Source organism: Leishmania mexicana, chromosome 32 (genome assembly GCF_000234665.1).
Source record: "Leishmania mexicana MHOM/GT/2001/U1103 complete genome, chromosome 32".
NCBI lineage: Eukaryota > Euglenozoa > Kinetoplastea > Trypanosomatida > Trypanosomatidae > Leishmania > Leishmania mexicana.
In genome coordinates this window covers 1,302,767-1,326,364 of record NC_018336.1, presented here as the reverse complement: position 1 = coordinate 1,326,364, position 23,598 = coordinate 1,302,767, and the positions used below count along the sequence as shown (strand labels likewise).

The 23,598-nt window shown below is 57.1% G+C and overlaps 3 protein-coding genes across 3 annotated transcripts; all 3 read right to left on the bottom strand.

Moving 5' to 3' along the window:
• Positions 1–74: 74 nt before the first annotated feature.
• On the bottom strand, positions 75–3,176 carry LMXM_32_3030 (hypothetical protein, unknown function; the record flags this gene model as incomplete). The annotated part of the gene is made up of 1 exon (XM_003878512.1): positions 75–3,176. One exon carries the CDS (start codon positions 3,174–3,176, stop codon positions 75–77), a length of 3,102 nt encoding a protein of 1,033 aa, XP_003878561.1.
• A 7,858-nt stretch (positions 3,177–11,034) lies between these two features.
• LMXM_32_3020 (hypothetical protein, unknown function) lies at positions 11,035–13,959 on the bottom strand (the record flags this gene model as incomplete). Its single annotated transcript, XM_003878511.1, has 1 exon — positions 11,035–13,959. The coding sequence occupies one exon, from the start codon at positions 13,957–13,959 to the stop codon at positions 11,035–11,037; it is 2,925 nt and encodes a 974-aa protein (XP_003878560.1).
• A 5,583-nt stretch (positions 13,960–19,542) lies between these two features.
• Positions 19,543–22,668, bottom strand: LMXM_32_3010 (conserved hypothetical protein; the record flags this gene model as incomplete). Its single annotated transcript, XM_003878510.1, has 1 exon — positions 19,543–22,668. The coding sequence occupies one exon, from the start codon at positions 22,666–22,668 to the stop codon at positions 19,543–19,545; it is 3,126 nt and encodes a 1,041-aa protein (XP_003878559.1).
• Positions 22,669–23,598: the final 930 nt, after the last annotated feature.

Genomic DNA, 23,598 nt, shown 5'->3' with positions numbered 1-23,598 from the left:
CCGGAGGAGGTCGTATTGCCCCGGAGGAGGTCGTATCGGGTTCGTCAGAGGTGGGCCTTCTAACCTCTGTAAACTCACTCATTTGCTGCTCGCTGCCGGCGCCGACAGCTGCACCAGAACCCGTCACAATCGTGGCGGTCTCGTGAGATGGAAATGCGCCGCGTCAAGGCAGAGGGCCGCAGCACCGACACCCCATCACCAGAGACGGAGGGGGAGGTGGGTTTGTTGCTGGCCCACTCGCGCGGCAACTCCTCTCTGGACCGCCGGCTGGAGGACTGCGCCGGCAGCAGTGGAAGGTCTGTCTTGACTGCATGAGATTTCACGATGGGAAAGGAAGATGCGCTGCTATGCTTTGAGTTACACCAGCTTTTCGTGTCAACCTTTGCGTTCCGCTTTCTTGTGGTAAGCCCAGCGGCAGCAGTCGCTACCATTGACACCATGGTCGATGGTGTCTGCATCGGTTCAGAGGGTAAGTCGCGGTCTGGGAAAGCCTGCGCAGCGCGCAGCAATGGCGGCACAAAGACTTGAGTGACCATACCCCCCGACTTGTGGTGCACAGGAAGAACGCCGACTTCTGTTGATTGCAGAGGCGACGGGGACTTTGTCTGAGCACATGAGATGCCCAGGCTCGTCTGCGGCGGGTGCCGTGGCCGTGAACTCCCTTTCCTAGACGAATCTCGGTCAGGCAGGCACACCTCCAGCGAGCTGAGCACATTCGAGGAGACAAGATGTGAGTAGGGAGACCGCAATTGGGGGACGAAGGAGATACTTGATTGCGGCAGCACGATGGCATCGTCTGCCCCCGCAGCGAGTGCCATGTCCGCTTCACGGCGCTTCGTCGACACCTTTGGCACTTTACCGCCAGAGAAACAGTGTTTCCGCGGTGCCTCGGCGAGGATGACGCTCAGCTTCTCCAGAGTCGTGGGCTCTGGCGGCGCCGGGGGCGATGGCGATGCCGTCGCTATCGGAGCGAACGTCGGCAACTGCTGCTGTGCAAAGTTCGCGGACGCCGAAGGAGTGAACCGATCGGTGAGACAGTGTTCGTCATCTTCGTCCCCGCACCGCGAAGTTTGTAAGGACGACATGCTCGGTGCACCTCGCACAGGTGTCACAGAAAAAGGCATGGCGCGCACAGCTCCGTCGGCACAGCCGGTGAGCGCCTCTGTCCATCTTGCGCTTGTTGCCAATGTCAGCTGATTCTGCATGTCACCGGCCCTCCGTGCCGTGCGAAGCGAGGTTGGCAGCAGTGGTGACTCCCAGGTGCCCAAGTCATTCATCTCCGCTTCGCCGCAGCTGGAGGTCATTTCAACGCCGAAGCACTGCCGCGCCAACGGCGATGGCGCATGAGGGACCAGGGCGCACGTCGGTTGTGGGGTACCGTGATGAGGCACGTTTGGCCCGACGCCGCCTTCGGTGTGCCGCGGTTCCATGGCGCTCATGTTGAACATCACCCTCTTCTCTCGCTTCTTCGTCTTCTTTGCCACGACGCTCTCAAGAACCAGTGCGGCTCTCTCTTCATCCCCTAGAGGGGATGGCTGCGAGAGAGTGGGTGCACCGACTTCATGCTCGGGCGCGACGCAGTCGGCGACGGTGTCGTCGATGCGGAAAAACTGTGGCGCATGCAGAGTCGAAACGCTTCTTGTCGCTGACGTTGGTGGCGAGTTGCCTCCCGCTGGCGCACCGCTCTTGGCACAGTTTCGATGCTGCCGCACCACTTTTGAGTAGAAGTGCTTGAGCTGCTCCGCCTGGCGTGCGCGCGTCTCGGGGTCCTCGGCGGCCTCCTCTTCCTCCACGGCGTTGTTCCCGAGCAACATCGCGCGCAGCCCTGTTATCGGCGCGCGCACAAGATCGAATCCGTCTGCCATCGATAGAGACGTCGTCATGCCTGACTCGCCGTCGCCGGTGAAGGGGTCCACAGAAGCTATGCCAAGCATTATTCTGTCCATTAGGCTGGAAGCTTCCCCAGCCGCGTCGCCGTCGCTGTGACGGTGATTATGGTTGTGAACGTGGTGATTCGCGTGCGTATGTCCACTCTGTCCACGGCAGTGAGAAATGAGAACCACCTGGTCCGAGCAGAAAAGGTGAGGCCCGCTGAGATTCATCAGCGTGGGTGCAGCGACGTCTGCGGACACCTGAGGGGACTCGCTGGGGCTGCTCATAGAGTCGTGGTGGCTGCCGCCGTGGACGATAGACGTGTTCATCCCGTTGCGCCGCTGTCTCGACTTGAAGAAGAACTGCGAGTTCATGGAAGAATCTATGCGCTGCGGCTGCCCGATGTTCTGGAAAGCAGTCCCAGCCCCGTCCATGCTGAAGCTGTCGGCGGAGCTGTTGCGCACCATGTCTTCCTGTGCCATGGCGCGAGTTCTGTCGACGCAGATGTTGCTGCCCTTACGCATCTCCCCTCCGTGCAGTGGCAGCCTGCGGATATCCTCAAGCCGCGAACTTTGGGAGAGTGTGGGATACCGCCCACCAGCCTGCTCGCGCGATCCGTTCGAGCAGTTGTAGCGACGGCCGGATACCCCGCCGGCTGGGAGTCGCCTTGTGAGCATCGCGGGCGGGAGTGGCGACCCCTTGCTGAACGTGTGCTCGGGTCGCCGCATTTCCATCGGCTTGTAAAGCTCGAACACGACCCCGTCACTGTAGCCGTCGTCTATCTTGTCGTCCTCCATGTCCCGGTCCTCGATATTTTCGCTGTCGTCGTCCTCCACGAGGGTAACGTTCACAGCGTCGCTGTCAACCTTCATGGGAGAAGCGCTGCTGCTGATGCGTTTCTGTTCGTTGGCGCTGAGCACGCCAGACACCATCCTCTCGGCTGTCTCGTTAGGCGAATGAAAGACAACGGCGCTTTCGATGCTGTCGGAGGCGCCCACCCCCATGTACCTGCGCATCGGCACGAAGCACCTCGTGGGTGTGTTGGCTTCTGTGAACGGGTGCCTTGGGTTCGGTGAGGTCTTCGTGTACCCTTGTCGAAGAGCTTCATCCAATCTGGTTGGGATGTCGATACGTTTGTCAGTCGGCCTTGTTGGCGTCGTCGGCGGTTCCTCGAGCTGTAGCATCGGAGTGTGGTAGTGGCCGTTCATCTCATTCTCCTCTTGTCGCTGTGTGGCTTCTATAGGCTCCGCAGCATGTTTCGACCGCCGCAGCCGGGACGAGTGCATCTCCTGATACGTCGGCATGACTTGATGAAGGGATCGACGAGGAGAGAGGCAGCGGAGCGGGCACCAGCAGACGAGGAAAAAAAACGAAAATAATAAAAGAAACTGAGGCTAGCCAGCGCTGAGCCACACACAGAGACACAGACACACAAACGCACTCTGGGATTTGGAAAACAAAAAAGAAAAGGGACGTCGCTCCCGTACTTTGGTTCCTTTCCCACCGCTGCAGGCGCCAATGACAGGCAGTCGTACGGAATGCGCTGCGCTTCTTGTAGGTGCGCGTGTGTCTAAAGTGCACGGCAACGGCAGGAGCGGGATAAATGAAACGCGACGGGAAGAAGGCTGGAAAGAATGCTGAACAGGAGAATATGATGGCGAGAGCAAGACAAGCGTAGACGCGAATCGGTGGTACAAAAGGCAACTGAGAAACGGAAGCAGACAAAGACGCGAAACAGAACGATAAAAAAAGTGAATGCCTCAACCGCCTGCGGACCAGCCCACCGACACACACACACACACAGAGTTGTTGGGGGTGGGGCGCGGCGGAGGTATGTGGATGGTGGCGCGCCACGTGAAAATGAGTTCGGAGAAGTAAATGAGAATAGGAGAGGTGAGTAAGGAGGAAAGGTAAGAAAAGGACGACAGCACGGATATCCTGCGCATACACCGCAACGCTAAATGGCAGCGCTGCGCGTAGACACCGCTGACACTCACTCGCACGCACACGCAGAACAATTTAAAGAGACACAAAAAAATAAGAAAGAGAATGCAAAGTCGAATGGGCAGAGAGTCACCCAGCGTGGACAACATACCAAGAAGCACCAAAGCGAGCGCACCGCGTCTGCAGATGAGCAGGCGTCTCGCCTCTTGTCTTTTGGTCTGCTGGTCAACTTCGTTTCTTGCTCCCCTTTCGCTTACGCCTAACCGGATGATGTAAACCAAACGCATAGCACATAAACACACCGAGGGACAGCGAGCTCGCAGCCGTTTGACCACCCAACACAGCCTCAGCCGCAGCACCAAGAATGCGCACCTCCCCCCTCCTCCTCCGCCAAAAGAAAAAGGAGTACAAAAGAAAAATATGAATACACGCAAGAGGAGGATACACACCAAGTGAATGAGGGACGTCTGAAGAGCGCACGCGTCCACACACACACACACACACGACACGCAACACACAGACGAGATGGGAGGAAGAAGCTACAGATGAAAAATGAGGGCACACAAAGCCCAGGAAAAAAGCGCACGTGTTACGAGTCCGTCTTTCTCACCGTCGCTTAACCCTCAGCCTGCAATACACACGCAGAGGGCACCGGCGATTACCCAGTGCGAAAGGAACGCCTCAAACAAACCACAGAGAGGTGAGAGTGGGGGTTGCGGGGGCAGCAGATCGAGCAGAGAGAGAAGCGGAGGGAGAGAAAGACGATGGGCGATGATGGCAATGTCCACCGCAGAGAGACACCGTCAGCACCCACCACGAGAGACGGCAGCGGTAGTAAGAGAAAGCCCCACCACCAATACCCTCAGAGCGTTTCTGTTTCCTTCTCCTCCAATTTGATGCAAGCGCTACCTGTTCCCTTTTCAGCAGCCACTGGTATCAGTACGGTAGAAAACGCTAACCACAACGACGGAAACAGCGCGATGACGAGCTTCTCCAAGCTCGAGTTTTCGTGCAATCACTGTGCGGTGAATGCTGCTGCTTCTTCCCCCCCCCGTCCTCCTGCGGTGAAGTTCAGCAGGCTTGTCGTCAGCACGTGGAGACGCTCTCGCTAGCCAAAACTCAAGGATGGAGGAGGGAGATAGACAGGGCGACAACCGTGGGCTGAATGGGAATGGAAGGAAAAGAAAGGGAAGCGAGGGGATGGGGATGGGGGGAGCGTGTCCGTGTTTACGAGCACGTTTCATAGTCACAAAAAGCAGTAAGAACAAAAAGAAAAGACGCCAGCAACACAGCCAGCGCAGCGCAAACAACGCCGCAGGTGGGAGGAGCAAAGACGGAAGGAGAAACAAAACAAAACAAAGGTGGGCGAGGACGTTGAAGCAGCGGCCGGTGTGTCACACACACACACACACGTAAGGGCTAACAACAGATCGCTCGCCTTCTCTGATGACGGACGCACAAAGATACAGATGCACAGACGCAGAAAGATGAAGTCGACAGAGAGTCGCAAACACGCCCACACCACGTGAGATGTCTCTACCTCTGGTGGGAGGGGTCTTGTGAACGGAGATCTGTGTGTGTATGCGTGTGTGTGTCTTTCTCTTTCTCTGGTTCTAGAAAAGAAGCAGAGAGAAGACACGAAACCCCCAACGTGAGAAAAGCTTCGCACAAACGGCACTGCAGCGAGTGTGCTGCAGTAACGTGGAGGATTGTTGGAAAGAGGAGCGGGGAGGAGTGAGAGAAGCACGATCCACGGCGCGCGACCTATGTGCGTATCCGTGTGTATGTGTGTGTGTGTGTGTATAGCTCCGTGTATCGAGCGTGAAGCAATGGATATAGAGTCCCGCTCGCGGATGATATGAGCGCTACGCCCTTGTTTTGTTTCTCTCGTCTTGCGCGTGCTCTCACGTTAGTGGTGCTGCAGCTACTGAACACGGTGCCACTGATGTGCGGGCGCTGTGGTGGCACGGTGTCCCTCTCTGAGTTCAGACGCATGGAGACGCACGAGAGACAGCGCCAAAGACGGACGCAAACGAGTCCAAAAAAAAGGGGCGTCGCGCAGGTGAGAGAGAGAGAGTCGGCCATGAGCATTGGCCGAGTGGAGGAGGGGAAGACACGTGTTAAAGGAGAAGACGAAAGGTTCAAGTGTCAGCGAACTGCAGTGTTGAGCCCCCTCTCCAAACCTCGCATGCGCACGCAGTTGGACATGCAAATTCCTGGATGACGAGCGCTTTCTGTACCATCGCCTGCATGCGTCTGCGTGCGGATAAGCCGGAAGGGGGGGGGCTGTGACAGCACAGCGTTTTCATCACCTTTGAGTCGGACGTCCGTCACCATGAGAGGCCAGGCGAAGTTTGAGGAGACCGGTCCCACCGGTAGCGTCTGCCGCGCTGTTCCTCACGCCACGCCTGAAGCTCTGTCGCTTGGGATTCCTTGTGTGGGACATGGACGTGCGTACCCCCGCTACAACATCACAGTTGGTCTGGTATTTGAGTAGGAAAGCGGAGAGACGAGCAGCGAAAACAGAATGACGACAGTGAGGTAAGCGAGTTAAGTGGAGGCTAGGTTCAGCGAAAAAAAGCTCCACAGACGCACACGAGTAGGCATAACGCCAAAGTCACACATGGCAACGAGGAAGCAACAGACCAAAGCAGTCGGAGTGGAGAACGGCGAGGGGGGAGATTGGTGGTGGCGGTGGTGGCTGTCATCATGGTGTTCGCATCCCACAAGTACCTATCACAAAATCTTTACACATTTCGCCTTTTCGAGCTCCTCTAACATGCGCACCGCACAGCCTTCCAGAGTTGAAGAAAAAATACGGCGTGAGTCTCCTCAAGCACGCACACAGCACACGCATCCATCAACATGGATAGGCCTAACCGAGAGAGAAAGAGGAGAGGCAACCAACAAGAACACGAAAAAAGAAAAAACGACAACACACACGACACAGCGAACGGCATGTTAAACGGCACATAGGACAACGAAAACATGATAGACGCGACAAGCCCAGCAACGAGCGCCGCTCACTGTCGCAAAACGACAGAGGCAGGGAAACCCCAGCGCTCCTCGTAGGCTGACATCCACGAAATCATCAACACCCACGTGTACAGCTGTTGTGTGACACAGCATGAGACAAGCATTCCAAAGGGCGCAGAGAGCAACAGACGAAAACAGCCCAGGCGGAGCGAGAGACGCAAACACCAGTCACTTCCGAAGACGCGTGATGCCCCCGAAGGGAAGACAGAGAAAGAGAATCGCGCACACGCGTACAATGACAGGCAGAACGAGCAGAAGCCCCTCCGAAAAGACAGGAGAACAACTATGTGGCGTCGCCTCACCCCGTCGAAACGCACGCGCAACACCGACACACCAGATCTCGAGAGGAGCACCGAACAGCGGTAAGGGGCTACTCAACAATGCACACGCAGAGGCATACAGGCATAACAACTAAACTAAGCGCAGGCCGAGGAGGTGAGTACTTGCAGGATGACTTTTACTTGCCGGTGTGTGTCAGCCCCAACACGAGCATGTCGACAAGCATCGGCATGCAGCCACAGTTCACCTAGCTCTGTCGCACTGGCGCCAAATACCCCTCCCCTAGGACGACACCTCCGCCCGTCGAATCGCGCCATGCGTCCCGCGCGCTCGCCCCGCCCCTTCATCGCCTGCTCCTCCTGTGCGTGCGGCGCGACCGGCGCCAAACACACTCGGCGGGGCCGCACGCCACCATACAAGCGGGCCGCGTCTACGGTCCTCCTCGAGGGCGGGTGGCGGTCGCGCCTGTCGTGCCGGTGCTGGGGAAGAGGGGCGGTCCAGGTGCGTGCCGCACGACCGCAAGGAGGAGCATCGCCAGCGTCAGCGGCCAGGGCCCTTCCGAGGTCCCGCGCACACGGCCCGTACGCCGTGCTTTGCCCCTCAGTACGCTCCAGCCGCGGCATCTCGTAATATGGTGTGGGGATTCCTTATATTCAGTCGTAGGGCCGACAGTTGTACACATGCCCTGTTTCAGAAGCGCGCAGGCACCACCATCCCGCTTCCTTTCTTGTGCTGCACACGCGGCCTGAAAGCCAGGGTGACCAAGTGCCTTGGCGGATTGGTGGGGGGAGGGTGAAATGCCCCTCATGTGGAATATAGACTCGCATGGGGGGGGTGGGGGGCAGCAGGGAGCGGACCCGCCTTATACCCTTTGGCGTCGCTCAGCCCAGTGCAGTTCTGATGCATAAAGCACAGGCGCTGCCCGACATAGAGCTCGGCATTACCGCATCGTAACGAGCGCAGAGAAAACAGGTGGTGGATGTGTATGCGTGTAGAATCGTAGAAACCATTTTCAGTGAGCCGGGAGATTCCTGATCATGACCGCGGGTCTCTTTGGTACAGTGGCAGTCCAGAGTTGTCCGCCGACACTAAAAGCCTGCAGCTGTGCCCGAGGGCAGGCTGCACGGCTCGACGGCTTCCCCACAAAGAGCAGGGACAGAGCTCTGGCACCACGGCAAGGTAGTCAGCAACATGAGGGTGCAAACGAAAATTTGTTTCGGTTGAATGATTCCATTCTCTATCTTATGACAGCAAGTGAACTGCATTCCACCGCCCTCCCCAGCCATGTGAGCGCAACCCAACCTCTGCTTTCAGGTGAACCCACCAGCCCCACGCCTCGAGGATCGCCTCACAGTCACCTCCATCAGGCAGGTCGCCGCGTCTCGCATCTCCCAGGCTGGCGCTCAGGCTCCCCAGCCAGTAGGCGGTCAGGGACAGGTGGGATCCGTTCGAGCCACGCAAATGCCTCACCCATCATATGAATACTACAAACGTGTCCACTGTCGAGGGGTCGCCCCGATGCCACACCATCCAGAACCTGACCGCCGACATCAGTAGCGATGCATCGCTCTGAGCCCCCCCCTTCGTCATAGGGTACTTGCCTCGGTCACCACCAGAAGTGTTTCGGCATCGACAGAGATAGGCTGCTTGGCGTCCCCAGAGATATAGCGTTTTGGGTGCCGGTCTCCATGATACCACGGACCAAAGCGGCCGACATCAGCTGGAGAAACAAGCACACGTGGAAAAACAAGGAACAGGAAAACGTTTTTTTTCATTGTGCACATCAATCTGCCAACAGTGCTGCAGCACATTATTCACATGAGCAGACCTTTTTTCTGCACCTCTATCAAGCAGATCAGAGAAGAGCAAACCAAAGCATAAAGACATGAAGTCCTCCAAACGGCAGGGGCACGAACACGCAAAATCCAAAGAAAGAGAGGCACATCAAATCCATGCGCCCGCATGGCGAGGGACATAACTGAACTCAGAGAAATGCACAAGCGCGTGTGAAGGAACACCCCGAGAGCAGCCGAGGAAGACTGGGAAGCAAGAATTGGGGTGTGGGCTGGGGATGGCGCACGGGGCGGCAGGAAAATGGCGGTGGCTGATGAACTGTGCAAGCACGACCCCACGTACAGTATGCGGATGGTGTTTGCCCCTCTATCATGAGGCATGGTCTCGCTTGCTGCAGCGTTTCTTTCAAGTTCGCCACTTACCCAAAGAAGAACAACGACACGTATACCTCCCCCTTCGCCGTCCCATCAACTACCCCTCGCTCGGCCATATCACGTTACATGATGCAGAGAGATGAGTAAAATCAAGAGGCGTAGGGGAGGGGAAGAGAGGGGAGGGGAGAGGAGCGCTCAAACACACACGCACACGAAGCGAGCCGTCGGATAATCACAAGAGATGGAGGGAAACGTGAAGAGGAAGGGAGAGCGGGGCCGTAGGCGACAGTGGGTCCTCCTCTCTGCTGTCCTGCCGGCTTTCTCAGATTCTTCACCTGTGCTCCTCGAGTTTTTTCGACTGGGGTTTGCGTGCTTGTGTGGATTTCACGCCAAACACGACGAGCAAACGTGATGCGAAGGTTGAAAAAGAACATTGAAGGAAAAAGACGGAGGAGAGCAGAGAATGTAGCGAGGGGTGAGTGGGGCCACAGCACGTGCGTCGGGGGAGGGGGAGGGTGCCGAGGAAGACGAGGAGATATTTTGCTTGGTGTGATTCCTGTGTATGTCGTTCTCTCTCTTCTGCGCACATGACACAAGCGCACATGCACAGGCACACGATAACCGTGAGCCACCTCCGCCTTTCCAGTGCCACCCTCCGCCCTGCTCCGGCACAGTTAATAGAGCAAAAGAATGACACAAACACAGATAAAAGGAGACGCGGGAAGGGAGCGAGAAAGTGTGCACGTCTGCGCACGCTATGAAAACGAGAACCACAACGAAAATGAAAGCTGGAGAGCTGAGAGAGAATGACAAGAGGAGGTAGTGAGAGCGGAAGAGGGGAGGAAGACTTCCCATCCGCAGGACGCTGGACTAGACACACACACACACACAAGCACCTTACATGTCCTTTCTGTAGCTCTTTTTCTTCGCTCACCCTGCTTCTCAACTGTGTATGCGTATGTGTGATGGAGCCCATCACCTTCGCTGCATAAAACCCGCATACAGCTGTCGATGTATGAAGCCCTTGTGCACAGGAACACGCGCACACACACTTACTCACATAACGCGAGGAGAAACGGAAAAAAAGGCGCCCTACACACAGAGGACTCGGATTTGTTGGCGTGTGATAGGAAGAACCGATAGAACGGCGGGTTCTGGATGTAGTGTCTACGTGTGACAACCCAGACGGGCCTCAGATGCGGCTGAATGGCGGAGCTATAAGAGAGCGTGTGTGTGTGTGTGTGTGTGTGTGTCGAGGGGGCGAGGTGGCTTCTCATCCTATCAATCGGAATCGCAGGAGCATGGCAACGCCGAGCAGTTTCGTTTTTTTTTGTTCGTATGGCCGTTATTGCCGCACAAGGGAGCATTACCCGTCTGTCCTGTGTGGTTGCTGAGAGTGGTGAGGCATAAAAGCCACCGAGAAAGAGATGCACCAGCTTCAGGCGAGAGTTCGATGAAGTCACTGGGAGTTGCAGGCACACATACTCAAAAAACACATCGACAGCGGCCAGAGTGTGAGGGTAGGGGAAGGAGATGAGAAGACACAGGACCTTCTTCTCGAGAGCAATAGCAACAGCAGCACTGTCTGAAAACTCACATGCAAAGGCCAGCAAAGAAAAACAGCAGAGGTACTTGCAGGCACAGTACACATCTACACACGTAGGCAGACAGACACGCGTGCTGAAGAATGGCGAGAGAGAAAGGGTTGAGGCAGTATCGCTGCTTCAAGGAAGAGCTACAGGGGTGGCAGTCCTTCGAGTGGACGGGTTGGGGACCGCAGCGACGCTTCACCGTTGGGAGCAGCCAAGTCGTCGTACAAGCGAATCGGGAGGCGTCCTTTTGGAGGCAATACGGACAGCCGCACTTGCGTGGATGGCGCTGCTCGAAGCCGCCGCGCACCGCCGTCGGAGTCGCTGCTTGTATTACACCCGCGAACATGGTTCGTTAACAGCTTCGAATTCCCTGAGTGTACTGTCACGCGGCGCACCGTCGCGGATGGACTCTCTATCGGTGGCTCCTCAAAATTCTCGAAGCGGTCGGGTTTCTGAGCTGCATCGACGCTCGCACTCTCCACGGCGTGCACAACGCCGGCACCGAGGTGCTGGGCCACATGGGCATTTGTGGCAGCGTCGGCTAACTTTTCCGCTGATGCATTGTGCGACTGCGGAGCGGTGAGGATGTCAGGTGTCGCAAAGACAGTGCGGGGAGGTGTCCTGGAGGGAAGCACTCGGATCTTCAGGTTATCCGCGGCAGGGTGTGCACCTTTTCGCGTGGGTGAAGCCCCCATGGACGGGCCTTGCAGTGCCGCCTGCTGCCGGTCAAGAGGCTGGCCGTTTGCCTCCACACTACCTTGGAGACCTCCTTGTTTCTCAGCGGTCCTGCCCGATCCAGAAGGGGAACTAGGACGATAGCAAGTCACGCCGGTGGGACATTCAGCTAGTGCGTCGTCAGCGGCGTTCACGTCGGCCAATCGAGCCGGCGAGCGCATTGCATCCCTCTCCTTGCACATTCGTGCCGCGTTGATGTTGGCGCCATCACCCTTGTTAGCGTCATCACCGACATCTTCACTCCTTTCTGCGTTGATGCCCACGTGACCACCCTCAGCGGCGTGGTGTGGCCTGTGCTGCTTTCCGTGCCTCTTGTGCCTCTTCTTGTCCTTGCTACGCTTTTTCTTTGATGTTTGCTTGTGTGGCACGTGCTCGACGTTCGTGAGCGGCGTGCCATCCTGCTCGCGGAAGCTCAGCAGTCGCCACACACCGACGAGCGCCTGCTTCGATGGCACATGGCCTAAACTATGCACTTGACCAGAGCTGAGCGACCGGTCCACGGAGAAAGATTCACGCGGATGTCGGAAAGAGGTCCCTCTAGAGATGCTCCGAATCGCACTGCCAGACAGTCGGCGACGCACCGACCCCTCAACACGGCGGCCCGACGAGGTTTCGCTGTCGCTCGCTCTCGCTGTGCTTGCGACGTGTCTATCGACTGCACCATCTGCAGCCACCGCGTGCCTCGAGGACGCCGGTAGCTGCCGCGAAGGCCCTTTGGCCTCCATGCTAGTCGACCCGCCCCTGTGATGAGGGTCGATGTCAAGGAAGCGACTATCAAGGCTGACGTCACGGTTGTCGAAGCTGCCCCGAAGCACCCGAACAATGGCGTTGGGGGAGAGCGCCTTACCGGAGAGGACGGCTTCACGTGGCGGACTGCCGCCATTGCGGGTGTGTGCGTGAAAAAACAAAGAGCTGCGCGGCAGATGACCGGTGAAATTGCTGCTGCGGTCTCTTCTGCCTTCGTGGCTTTCGTCAGTAGGCATCTTCAGCTGCTTGTCACCGTGCTTCGTTCCGCTAGATGCGCTTCGAGTCTCTCCTGAGATGGTGCCGGGCGAACGCGCATATGAGTACCTCAGGAGGGACGGAAAGGTGATATCCATCTTGCTGATGGACGGCTGTGCTGAGATGGCATCCTCACTCTTCTCGTCATCGCTCGACCAAAAGCCAAAGGTGTCGCCGGCGACGGAGTCCTTGTTGCGGCTGACGCGGTTTGAATGCGTGTGACGTGGCAGCATCGTCTCCATTTGCATCATGCTTACCGTCCAGTGCCTCTTTCCGTCACCCCAGGCCAATGTAGGCAGTTCGCGGTTGCTTCCGTCGTAGCCATGGTCGTCGTAGAGGGGCCCCCGAGCTTCCGCTTTATGCGCTTCGGAGCCACACGAAAAACACATCTGCGAGAACGTCATGGAATGGTTCTGCTCCGATGACTGTGGGTGCCTGGTGTCAGCGATGCCGCTCTCATGCTTGTTCAAGTCCACCGGCGGATCTGTGGGTGGTGCCGGCGTCCCACTGCTGAAGGTGCCGGAGCCGGATAACACAAAAGACACGCTCATATTCGGGTTCAACGCCGTCGTCGTGGTGTTCGGCGGCATCGTCATCGAGACAGCGATGCCGCGGGTGCGCCGCGACTTGTCAGAGGCGCCAGTCAAAAGCAAGGCGGCGTCCTTTCTGCGCGAGCTTGGCGCGCCGGAAATCATGACCGACGGCAGAGCACTCATAGAGGAGCCCTTGATGTTACTTCGCTGTTCTGGAGAGACGCTATTGCGGCTAATGTCAAACATAACGCTAAGATTCCTCCTCGTGTCTGTGCTGGAGAAGCTGTTGCGGTTGATGCATGACGCCCCGTTGCCGATAATCGCCTCGCCCTCCTCGGCTTCCTCGCTCTCTTCGTTACTCTCCTCATACCCCCCATACGACGGCAACGGCGTGTCGTCCAAGGTGGTGTCCGTGTCATCACCTTTGGAGGTGTAAAAAGAAGCGTAGCACGAGCCAGATGAATCACTGCCATCGTTCATAAAGGCACTGGTGGGGTCCGTCTTCTCACCTGACTGGGCATCGGAGTCACTGCCGTCTAAGTCGACGAAGGTGTCCGGCGGGCGACATGCATTGTGCACTTCCTCCTCCAACAGCTGCGATGCGTTCTGTGCGCTGCTCGCGCCACACTTTTTCATCACTGCGCTCATCTTGTGCTCCCTGGTTTTGCCACGCTCGATGAGAACGGGGGCGGTGAGCTCTTTGGGCGTTCCCAGTCTGCTCACCTCTGGATTCGTCTCAGTCACAACGGAGCCGCGCAGCCCACTTGCTCGATACCGGGTGCTTGCCACAGACGTCATATGCAGGGAAGAAGAGACCAAAAAAAAAAACACCCAACAGAAGAAACCAAAGAAGGAATAACACTCGACGACCTGAACGCGCAGACAGAGAAAGGGATGGGATGAGTTGGCGCCAAAGTCCGCTGTAGGGCAGCGGAGGGGGCGGGGATGGGTCAATCGGCACAGAGAAAGCCTCGGGCAAAAGATGGATACAAAAAGACCATATATATATATAGGTGTACGTGCACCTCTGTACGTATGCGCTAGAGCTGTAGGCGAGAACGGGAGACTAAAGACAAGAAACACACGCACGCACAACGCAGACAAAAAGGAGTGAAGAGGGCTGCCGGCGGAAGGGGAGAAAACAAGCCAAAGCGCATGACACCAAAGACACACTGACAGATACAGACGGTCACGTCAACGTATGAATGGGGAGGGAGGGGGTGAAGACAACGTGCAGAATGAGGAAGAAGGTGATGGAGAGAGAGGAGGAGATGACGTGAACAAAGAAAAAATGAGGAAACAACAAAAAAAGAGAGTGAAGGGGAGGGGGTCTGTGAGGACCACTGCGTGGTAACACAGCCGAACAACAACAACAAAAAACACAAAAGTACAACAGTGGAGAGGCACCAATGCTTTACGCTGTCCGAAAGTAATACCCAAAGTTCCCGAGGCGGCCGCCTTGCGCACAAACGTTCCGTGCAGAGATGGTGAATACAGGAGCATGCTCGAGGTGCGTCGCACCAGTGTATGCAGAGCGAGGAAGAGCCCAGGGCGGGTAGATGCGAGGTTTGTGGGGAATCCACCTAGATGGGTGGGTGAGGTCCCCCTGTCAGTAGTACGTCCGCTTCCTTCGACAGCAGCAATTGAAAAGCACTGGCTACCACGTTGCGTCAGTGACGCACGTGCTAGCGCCCACCACGTTCTACGCGTGTTGGCTCTCTTGTTTCGGAGAGAACGGAGAGAGCGGAAACAATGAAAATGCACACGAGAGTTACAGGTAGCACAGCACCGTGAAGCGAAGCCGAAAAAGGGGTTGGACGGGGGAAAAGAAAGAACCGGGCCAAGGAAACGGCAGTGCAGGGGGAGAAGGCCAAACGACAGGGAAATGCGTTTGTTGGCGCGCGTCTTTGCGTGAGACACCCCTCAGCGGCTTCAAGTTCTCCCCTGTGCGGTGCAGAGTTTTTGTGTGCGTCGTTCTATTTCACTGCCCTTATTTCGATCTTGCGCACCGAAATACGGTATCTACGACACGGTTGGCTCAATGGGAGGTGGTGACTGCAGGGAGGGGGGGGTATCTGTGATACCTGCGTTGCACACAGTTGCCCTTGCGAACGTATTCGTCCCTTTCTTTGCGTTTTTCTTTGATAGTGCTCTGCGACCGTTGGTGTTCGCAAAACTCGCATGTGGGTTGCAATGCTACGAGCAAGAGCGCGCTAGTGAGTGAAAGGGCCCAAAGATGCGTGAGTACAAGAAGAGCGCGAGGCGGGCGCCAGAGTGAGAGAGAAATTAGGAGAGGTGTAAGGTATGGAGCGTCAGTGTAGCCAACACATAGCGCGAGGATGCGGGTGCGTATGTTGACGCATGATCGCTAAAATAGCTGAACCAAGGAAAGTCAGTGAAAACCTAGTTTTCTCCGCACTCCCCACGTCAGTCCCTGTTCATGTACATTCCCGCACTGGTGAATGACGTTGAACACCGCGCCAACGAAGGCCGCATCGATCCTCTCAGCTCACGCTTGTGTACACGACAGCTGCTGCCGCCGAGAAGCGGCACCGCACTCTCATTCAGGGCATTCTCGGCCATCACACAGCGCGTATCCGTCACGGGGTGCGCAGAAACACACACGCACACACACACACACGAAAGAAAACGAAAGCCCGGTGCCACCCAATACGCGGAGCACACCGGCCTCTTCCTCTGCTTGCGTACATGTGCGTGTGCGTGTTTGTGTGTGTGTCACTTCTCTTCGCTTGTTTCGCATGACTGCAGAAGCACCACCACCACCACACCAAAATAACACGAGCTCATGCCCATTGGAGACAGGAGGGGGCGGACAGGGAGGGAGAGAGGGAGATGGCTAGAACACCGGCGAACTACATAGGGAAAGAAAGAAAGCCATAATTCACGAACAATACAAAAGAAAAGGAGCGCACACAACAGCACACACACACACACGCACGCCGAGACGCAATATAATACAGGGAGATGGAAAAAAGCAAAGCAAAACACAATACCACGTGTTGATGGGAAAAAACACTCGAACCTTCGCATGATCCTGTGCTTGTCTGCTGATTACCTCTTTTATTTACGGAGCCTGTGCCTTTTCCCTCATGACGAGGGACACCTCAGCGCGTGGTATCTCGGGGGGCCCGTACGCAGCACTGTGGGCGGAGGCCGAGCAGCCCTCCTATCCCCTGCCAAGGCCGAAACACTTCTGGTGGTGACCGAGGCAAGTACCCTATGACGAAGGGGGAGGGCTCAGAACGATGCATCGCTACTGATGTCGGCGGTCAGGTTCTGGATGGTGTGGCATCGGGGCGACCCCTCGACAGTGGACGCGTCTGTGCCATCCATGCGATTAGGCAGCGTGCCAGTATCACTCGAGCGGGTCTCACTCGGGCCTGCTGGTGGTGGGGAGCCTGAGTGCCACCCCGAGGGAGATGCACCGCGTGTAAACTAGCATGGCGGGAGCGGCTGTGAGGCGATCTGCAAAGCGGGGATGGGTGGGTAGAGTTCGAGGCAGAGGCTCTGCTGAGCTCACTGATCTGGTATTGCTCTAGCGCGTATGTCTACGGCATACTTTTCACCACACTGATGGGGCCTGTGGCAGGCCGGGGGGAGGGAGGAGAGAGTGCAGTCGAGGTCATAGTGTATGGCAGAGAATGGACACACGCTGCAAAGAGGGAAAAAAAGCGGCCCTTCCCTTTCGTCTGTGAGTCGCGGAGGTCACTGATTAGTACGCACATGTGATGTTCGTCACGGTCAACAAAAACAGAAGTCAGCCATACGCACGCACATACACAGACACATACAGGCGCATAGAGAGAGAGACGATGAACACTGAAGCACAAAAGGAAAAACTAATGTCAGCGCCACCACTTCGGTTGGCCAAAAAAAAAACAAGAGGAAAAATAAAAGAGCAGAAGAAAGGACGAGGGGAGAAGCCGCAGCCACAAATAAGAGAGATCCGCCATAGGACATGTGAGCACGCCGCCACACGAAACTAGGATAACAGCCGCACGCATGCACACACACAAGAAACATCGCACACACCGCGCATACACGCAGACAGAGACGAAACACGACAGGAGAAAACGTCAAAAAAAACATTCAAAGGAAAGCAAGAACGTCGAAAGCAAACATTACGGCCACACCACATCCAGCTCCCACGTAGTCGGACATGCAGGCAGGGAGGGCCAAGCACGCGTTACGCGAACATCAGGGGCATCACAAGCACACACGTATTAAACAAACAAGAGAGAGAGGAGACGGCGGAACTGCCAATGGTAACCACAAAAGAAACAGGAACAAAGTTTGACAACTCGAACCCCCCCACGCAAAAAAAAATTGCTCATGGAGTAGTTTTTGATGCCGATGCGTCTCTCAGCGTGTGTGGGGGGAGAGCTGATTACCTGTGTTCGCATGTTCGCCTGTTCCCTGGAGTGTGCGTGGAAGGGCGTGTATGTGGGTTGAGCGCTGTGTCGACCCTGGATGGCTCTAAAAGAAGGTTGACAGAAGATGTAGGGATAGATAAGAGAGAAGGTGACGGTGAGCCGTAAACAGAGACGAAAAAAAATGTAAGTCGCCAAGAGATGAGCAACCGCGAGTCGGCGAAGACAACAATACAAAAAAATAAAAGGAAGGAGAACGTAAAAGATGATCACACGAGGGTCGGCGGGGGGAGGAGGGAGGGACGGAGTGGGGGGGGGCATGAGTAACACGGAATGAAAGAGTCGGGGGAGAGGCCGTTTCAGGAGGGCGAAAAGTGGAAGAGCAAGGCGAGTAGAAAAAGACGCGTGCACAAACGAAAAGAAAAACGAGGGGCTCGCAGCACACGAACAGCGACATCTTTTAGTCGGCTGTCCTTATTTTCCACCTGTCACGTCATGTAACCAAACACAGCAGCGAAGGCAGAGTACATCGACGGCTGACAACGTGGTTCATCACGGCAAGCACAAGAGCCCAAATCGGAAGCAAGAGAGCCGAGAGAAAACGCCCACGAGGGTTAGCCCCGTTGACAGCCCCCTCGCCACATAGACACGTAAACACATACACACGCACAAGGCATATGCATGAGCTCAGCAAAGGAGGCGAAAAGCAGACATCGGAAAAAAAAAGCCGGGAAGAAAAAAATGGCGAACAACAAAACGGCAAGTGGGGGATGCGGAGAGCACGAAAAAAAAAAAATCCTGTACAACGGAACAACCAAAAGAACGGATAGGAAATGAACAATGATGTGCGTGCGCGTTCAAACATGTGTGCCCGCGTGTGAGTAAAGAAGTGCCCGAGCGGGGAGGCGCCCGTCCGCCTCGAGACAAGAGATGGTGCGCCTACGAAGACACGCACGTGGCCATGCATCCGACCAATAATCAAAAAAAAGCAGACAAATACATCGACGGAACCACAGGTTAAGGCTAGCAGGAGAAACAGTCACCGCACACACACACACAAGAACGTCCTTCATGCTCGTCCGCGTCTCGAGACGCCCACAATCCGCCTCCTCAACTCCCATACGTGCATCCATGCACACGCTACGAAAAGCACTGAATGGGAGCCGCCGACGGTGGCCATTGCGCGCAAGACAGAGGGTTTTGGGGTTAGAGATGACGGTTGTGCGGTACGACGCTGCAAACAAGCACAGAAAAGAAAAAGGGAAGAGAGAATAGGCACATGAGTGAGAGGGGAGCCGCTCCTCCTATTTACACATACATGCGGACATACACACAGCGTACGCGAAGAGAATGGGAGATGCATCAGCGAAATCAGCACACACAATAACAACAAAGGCAGCAATGAAGCGAGAAGAAGCAGAAACTATGATGGAGGGGGTGGGGGAGCGGCAGAGAGAGGGAAGCGGTCCCGTGTCGCCAGTAAACAAGTACGGCTTGTGCAGCGAGGTGGGAGGACGCCCGTGGCACTGTCGGAGAGAGCTACATCCTGAGGAGCACGGAAAGGATAATGTAAACCGTACATACAGACACATGTAGGCCCACGACAGCATGGCAAACACGGAGAAAAAAATACAAACAAAAGCTTGAGAACCAAAATGGGAAACCCCCACAGTACCGCGAGGAAGAGCTCGACACAGGGGTGATGGGAGAAGGCGAGGGGAGGCGACTGGGGACTGGGGGAAGCGGTGGTGTACGCAGACGCGCGGCAAACAGGCAGCTGACCACTCGCGAATGCATTTACCCGTACACACACACACATGCATACACACATATATATATATATGGAAAATGAGAGTCCAGAAGCAACCGGGGGAATCATCAAGACGACGACACACGCACACATACAGAGAGGGAGAGATGGCTGTCGAAATGAACCGCAGCGGTAGCGAAGTGTGGCGCACCCTCACGTCTGCCGGCGGTGTAATCTCGATTAGAGCCCCTCGCCGCAGTTGATGTTCCACTCCTGCAGCAGGCGGTAGGCGTCCTGCAGGAGTCGCTCCTGTTCACGGAGATAGCGCTCTACCTTGCGGCGCTGCACATCATCCTCTTCCTTATCCAGTCGTGCCTGCGCGTTTGTATGGGACAGCTCAACGTACTTGATGAAGCGCTTCACAGAACCGCTGCGCAAGTCGTAGTTTGGCAGTGCAGACATTTTCTGCAGCAGCCCTAGCACACGCTCAATCCTCTGCTGCATCGACTCCTCTGTCTCACCTGCCTTGCGGATGTTGTCGTCGTCGGCAATGTTCAGCATGAAGCAGGTGCAGCTTGGACCACCGAGGACCAGGTGGAACACCGTCGCGTACTCGTTGCGGGTGTGTGAGATCGCTGACTGGTATGGGAAAGTGTCGTCACCGGCCGTGGCCACCACGAGAGACGACAGATAGATGTCCGGCTTGTCGTCCGTCTCGCGGGTCTGCATGATGAGCACAAACGCAGCCATGACACCCTCCGTCAGACTCTGTATTGCCGCATCCTCAGAGGCGCGCGAGAGCGTGGTGGTGAGCACGTCCTCGAACACGGTAGGTTCCGTGACGGCGTCATAGGTGAGGTTTGTCAAGCGCGGACCGTAGATCGGCGACGGGTTCACGCCGATCTTCGTGAACGGCGCCTCCAGCTCAGCGCTCGTCAGCAGGTCCTTCACCTTGTCTTTGTAGAGGTACCCGATGGCGCACGTCAGCTGAAAGTCGGAGCGCAGCTGGCCGGCCTTGTTGCTATTCTCGTGCAGCAACGTGCGAACAATGCGGTTGAGGATAGACCAGACGGGCGAGTCAAAGCGGCCGGCGGTGTTCGGAGCGTCCACAGCAAGCACCGCAGCATTGTAACCGCTGCACACTGCCTCGGAGACGTCGTGGACGACGCTGGAGTGGTAGTTAAAGTTGTCCTCCAGACGTGTCTTCACTTCAGTCACCTCGATAGTCTGCCCATTGTAGCTGATGGAGTTGTCCGTCATCGTCAAGGCGTGGTTGCTGTCGCGCAACTCCTCCACAAGCACCAGTGTCTTGACCATGTTTGGGGGGCGAGAGGCGCTGCTCTTGCCCACGGCGGACGCAGATTTGTCCTCCTTCGGCTGAGAGCGGCCCGAGTTTTTGGACGCCTGCGACTGCGGCGTCCGGTTCGAGCTCGGCGGCGCAGGCGCGGTGCTGTTGCTCGGCGGCTCACTCATCACTCCTGCCGAGGCTGGCTGCCTCTGCTGCAGCAGGGGCGACTGTGAACGCTGTGATCGAGTGGCACGTTCTTCCCGCACCTCGGCCGGGGTCGATGACGCACACCTCACATCTGCCGGCGACTTAGATGTGTACCGCCCCTCCGCCACAGGCTCGGCCTTGCCATCGGCTTGTGCCGCACGCGGTGCCTGTGCGACGTGGGAGTGGTGGCCCTCGTTGTCGGAGTGCGTTGACTTCCCCAAGGCCTCGTCTGCTAGCGTGTCTTTTATCTGCCCAGCCGTCACATCCGGAGGCTGCTCCGGGATCGCGCCGCGCAGGCGGGAGATAGGTCGACTGGTAGGACGTCGGCTCCGTTGACGCGAGGCGCTGCGGGCCGTCTTCTCCTCTGCCTCCGTCTTCTCCGCTTCGAGCTTGCGTTGCCGCTCCGCTATCAGGGCGGCGGCACGCGCGGCCTCTTTCGCTTCCTCGAGCTGCTTCATATCCTCGAAGCGGCGCTTCTCCTCCTCGCGCTGGCGCTCGCGCGCAGCAAAGGCAGCATCCCGCTCGCGCTTGCGCTCCTCGTCCATCTTCGTCAGCATCTCCTTCCGCTGGCGCGCCTCATCCTCTTTCTTCTGTCGCCGCTTCTGCGCCTCCTCTTCGCGCTGCTTCTGCGCCTCCTCAATCAGTTGCTGCTGACGCTGGCGCTCATCGCGCGCCGCACGGGCAGCGTCCTCGCGCTCGCGGCGCTGCTCGGCGCGGAGAGCCGCCTCCTTCTCCGGGTCGTGGAGGCCGCCGTCAACCATCTCATCATTCACCTCCTCCGCCACTGGGAACTCAACAACGCTCATCGAGGTGAGGCGACTGACGGAGCGTGCTGCCTGGCGGCTGCGTGGGCGAGCGGGGCGGCCCTCGCCGTTGATAGTTGAGCTACTGTCTACGGTGTGGGCAGCTTCTGTCGCCTCGTTTGGCGGCTCCGACGGCTTCGACGCGGGCATCTTCGCCGTCGTCAGCTGCGGCTCTCCCTTAACGGGCAGCTCCAACGGCACCACAGACGGCGCCGGTTCCTTCAGGGCGGTCGACTTCGGCTTCGGTCGGACGTCGTCGGCCAGAAGCGGAATGTCATCGATCGGCTCAGTCGCGAGGGGTCTCGTTTCCTGCGCATTCATGGTCCTCGCCCCCTTGCCTGCACGCCCCTTGGCCGTCTGAAGAGCTGCCATGCAGCAATCAGTGGCGCCCGCCTGCGTCGGCTTCGGTTCGGCTGCCTGCTGCGTGCTGGTCGTTGGCCTCTTGTCAGGCGCACCACCGGACACGTCCTTGCTCCTGCTGGTCGTGTCGCTTGCTTCGGTTGAAGACTGAATCGGCGCGTCGTGCGCCTTGCCACCTTGGTCCGCTGCGCTGCTGGGCTTCATCGTGCTCGGTGTCGACTTGCCAGGCGGCTTGGACGCGTCCGTGTCCGCCACACCACTTCGCCGGACGTTACGAGAGGCGTCGATGCGCTCGTCCGCAGCCTCCCTAGTTACTGCTTCCTTATCCCCAGATGCCGGCATCTTCTCGTGTGCGGTGCGGCCGTCGTTTCCATCTGGACCTATGCCAGCGGCCCCTGTTCCTCCGTTCATCATGGATGACGTACCGGGTTTCCCACTGAGGTTCATTAGGGAGCCGCCGGCCGCGCTGTTCGCGCCATACAGGGAACCGCCATAGCCGTCCGCGCCGGCGAAGCGGTAGCTTCCCCAGTTCGAGTCGAACCGACGTGAAAAATCCTGCGCAGAAGCGAGGTGGTCGAGATCTCGCCGACTGGAAAAAAGCTTTGTGACAATGATCTCCCCATTCATGTCACCCATCATACCCCTTGCATCGGGCTGTGCGTGCATGCTGTCCGTGCCGTACATGCTGTTATGTCCAGCGTCGTGCATTCTCTCACAGTCAAAGGCAGCGGCGCCACTGTAACCGCCAGCACCGTAGCCTCTGCAGTAGGCACCACCGCCAAAACTGCTGTTTATGGGGCCGGCACCCCAGCCAGCACTCACGCCCGGCCCGTTCAGTTTTGTTGCGCCATCGCCACCGTATGCCGCAGTCTGCTGCTGTTGATGCATGTGGTGTCCGTGAGTGTCACTGTTGAGCTGTGTGCCTGTGACTCTGTTCTCTGTCTTGCGCAGGAGCTGGAAGAGGGGAACGAGTTCGGGATAGTGGGGCAACAGTTCCTGGAGGCACCGCTGGCATAAACAGATCAACAACTAGCGGCGGCACAGCGGTGACAACTGGGATTTGCGCTCAGAAACGCACCGGCGATGGAGGGAATGGTCACACAACGAAGAGTGCGAATACGCGCAATGCGACGAAGGCGCCAATGCCAACGCCGAGGCGAGGTACTACACGCAAGTACGGAGAGAGAATTATCACGCGAGAACAGCGGCACGCTGCGAGGGAGGGAGCCGCTGATCGGCAAAGGAAAAAAAGGAAACAAACCACGGAGTGCAGCGAAAACCAAAAAAGAAAGAGAACACACAACTGTGAAGCGGCTCGCGCACTGTTTGTGTATACGAGTGTGTAACAATGAAGGAAGATGGGTGGGTGGGTGGGGGTTGTGCGCCGCAAGCGACTAAATGAGGTCGATCCTTCAATCCGTTCCTGCGGAAAGCCACGAGAGAAGGAGAACGCACAAAAAAAAACGTCGATGAATCACTGATGAGTCAGTGGGTCGACAGCGGGCCATTGGGTAGCATAGAGTGCGGGGGAGGGGGGGGGCACCGGCGATGAAGACAGGGCAAGTAAAAATAAGCACAGAGATAGAGGAGGTGGCGAAGGAAGGGACGGTGGCAGCAGTAATGGCAGCACCGACTCCT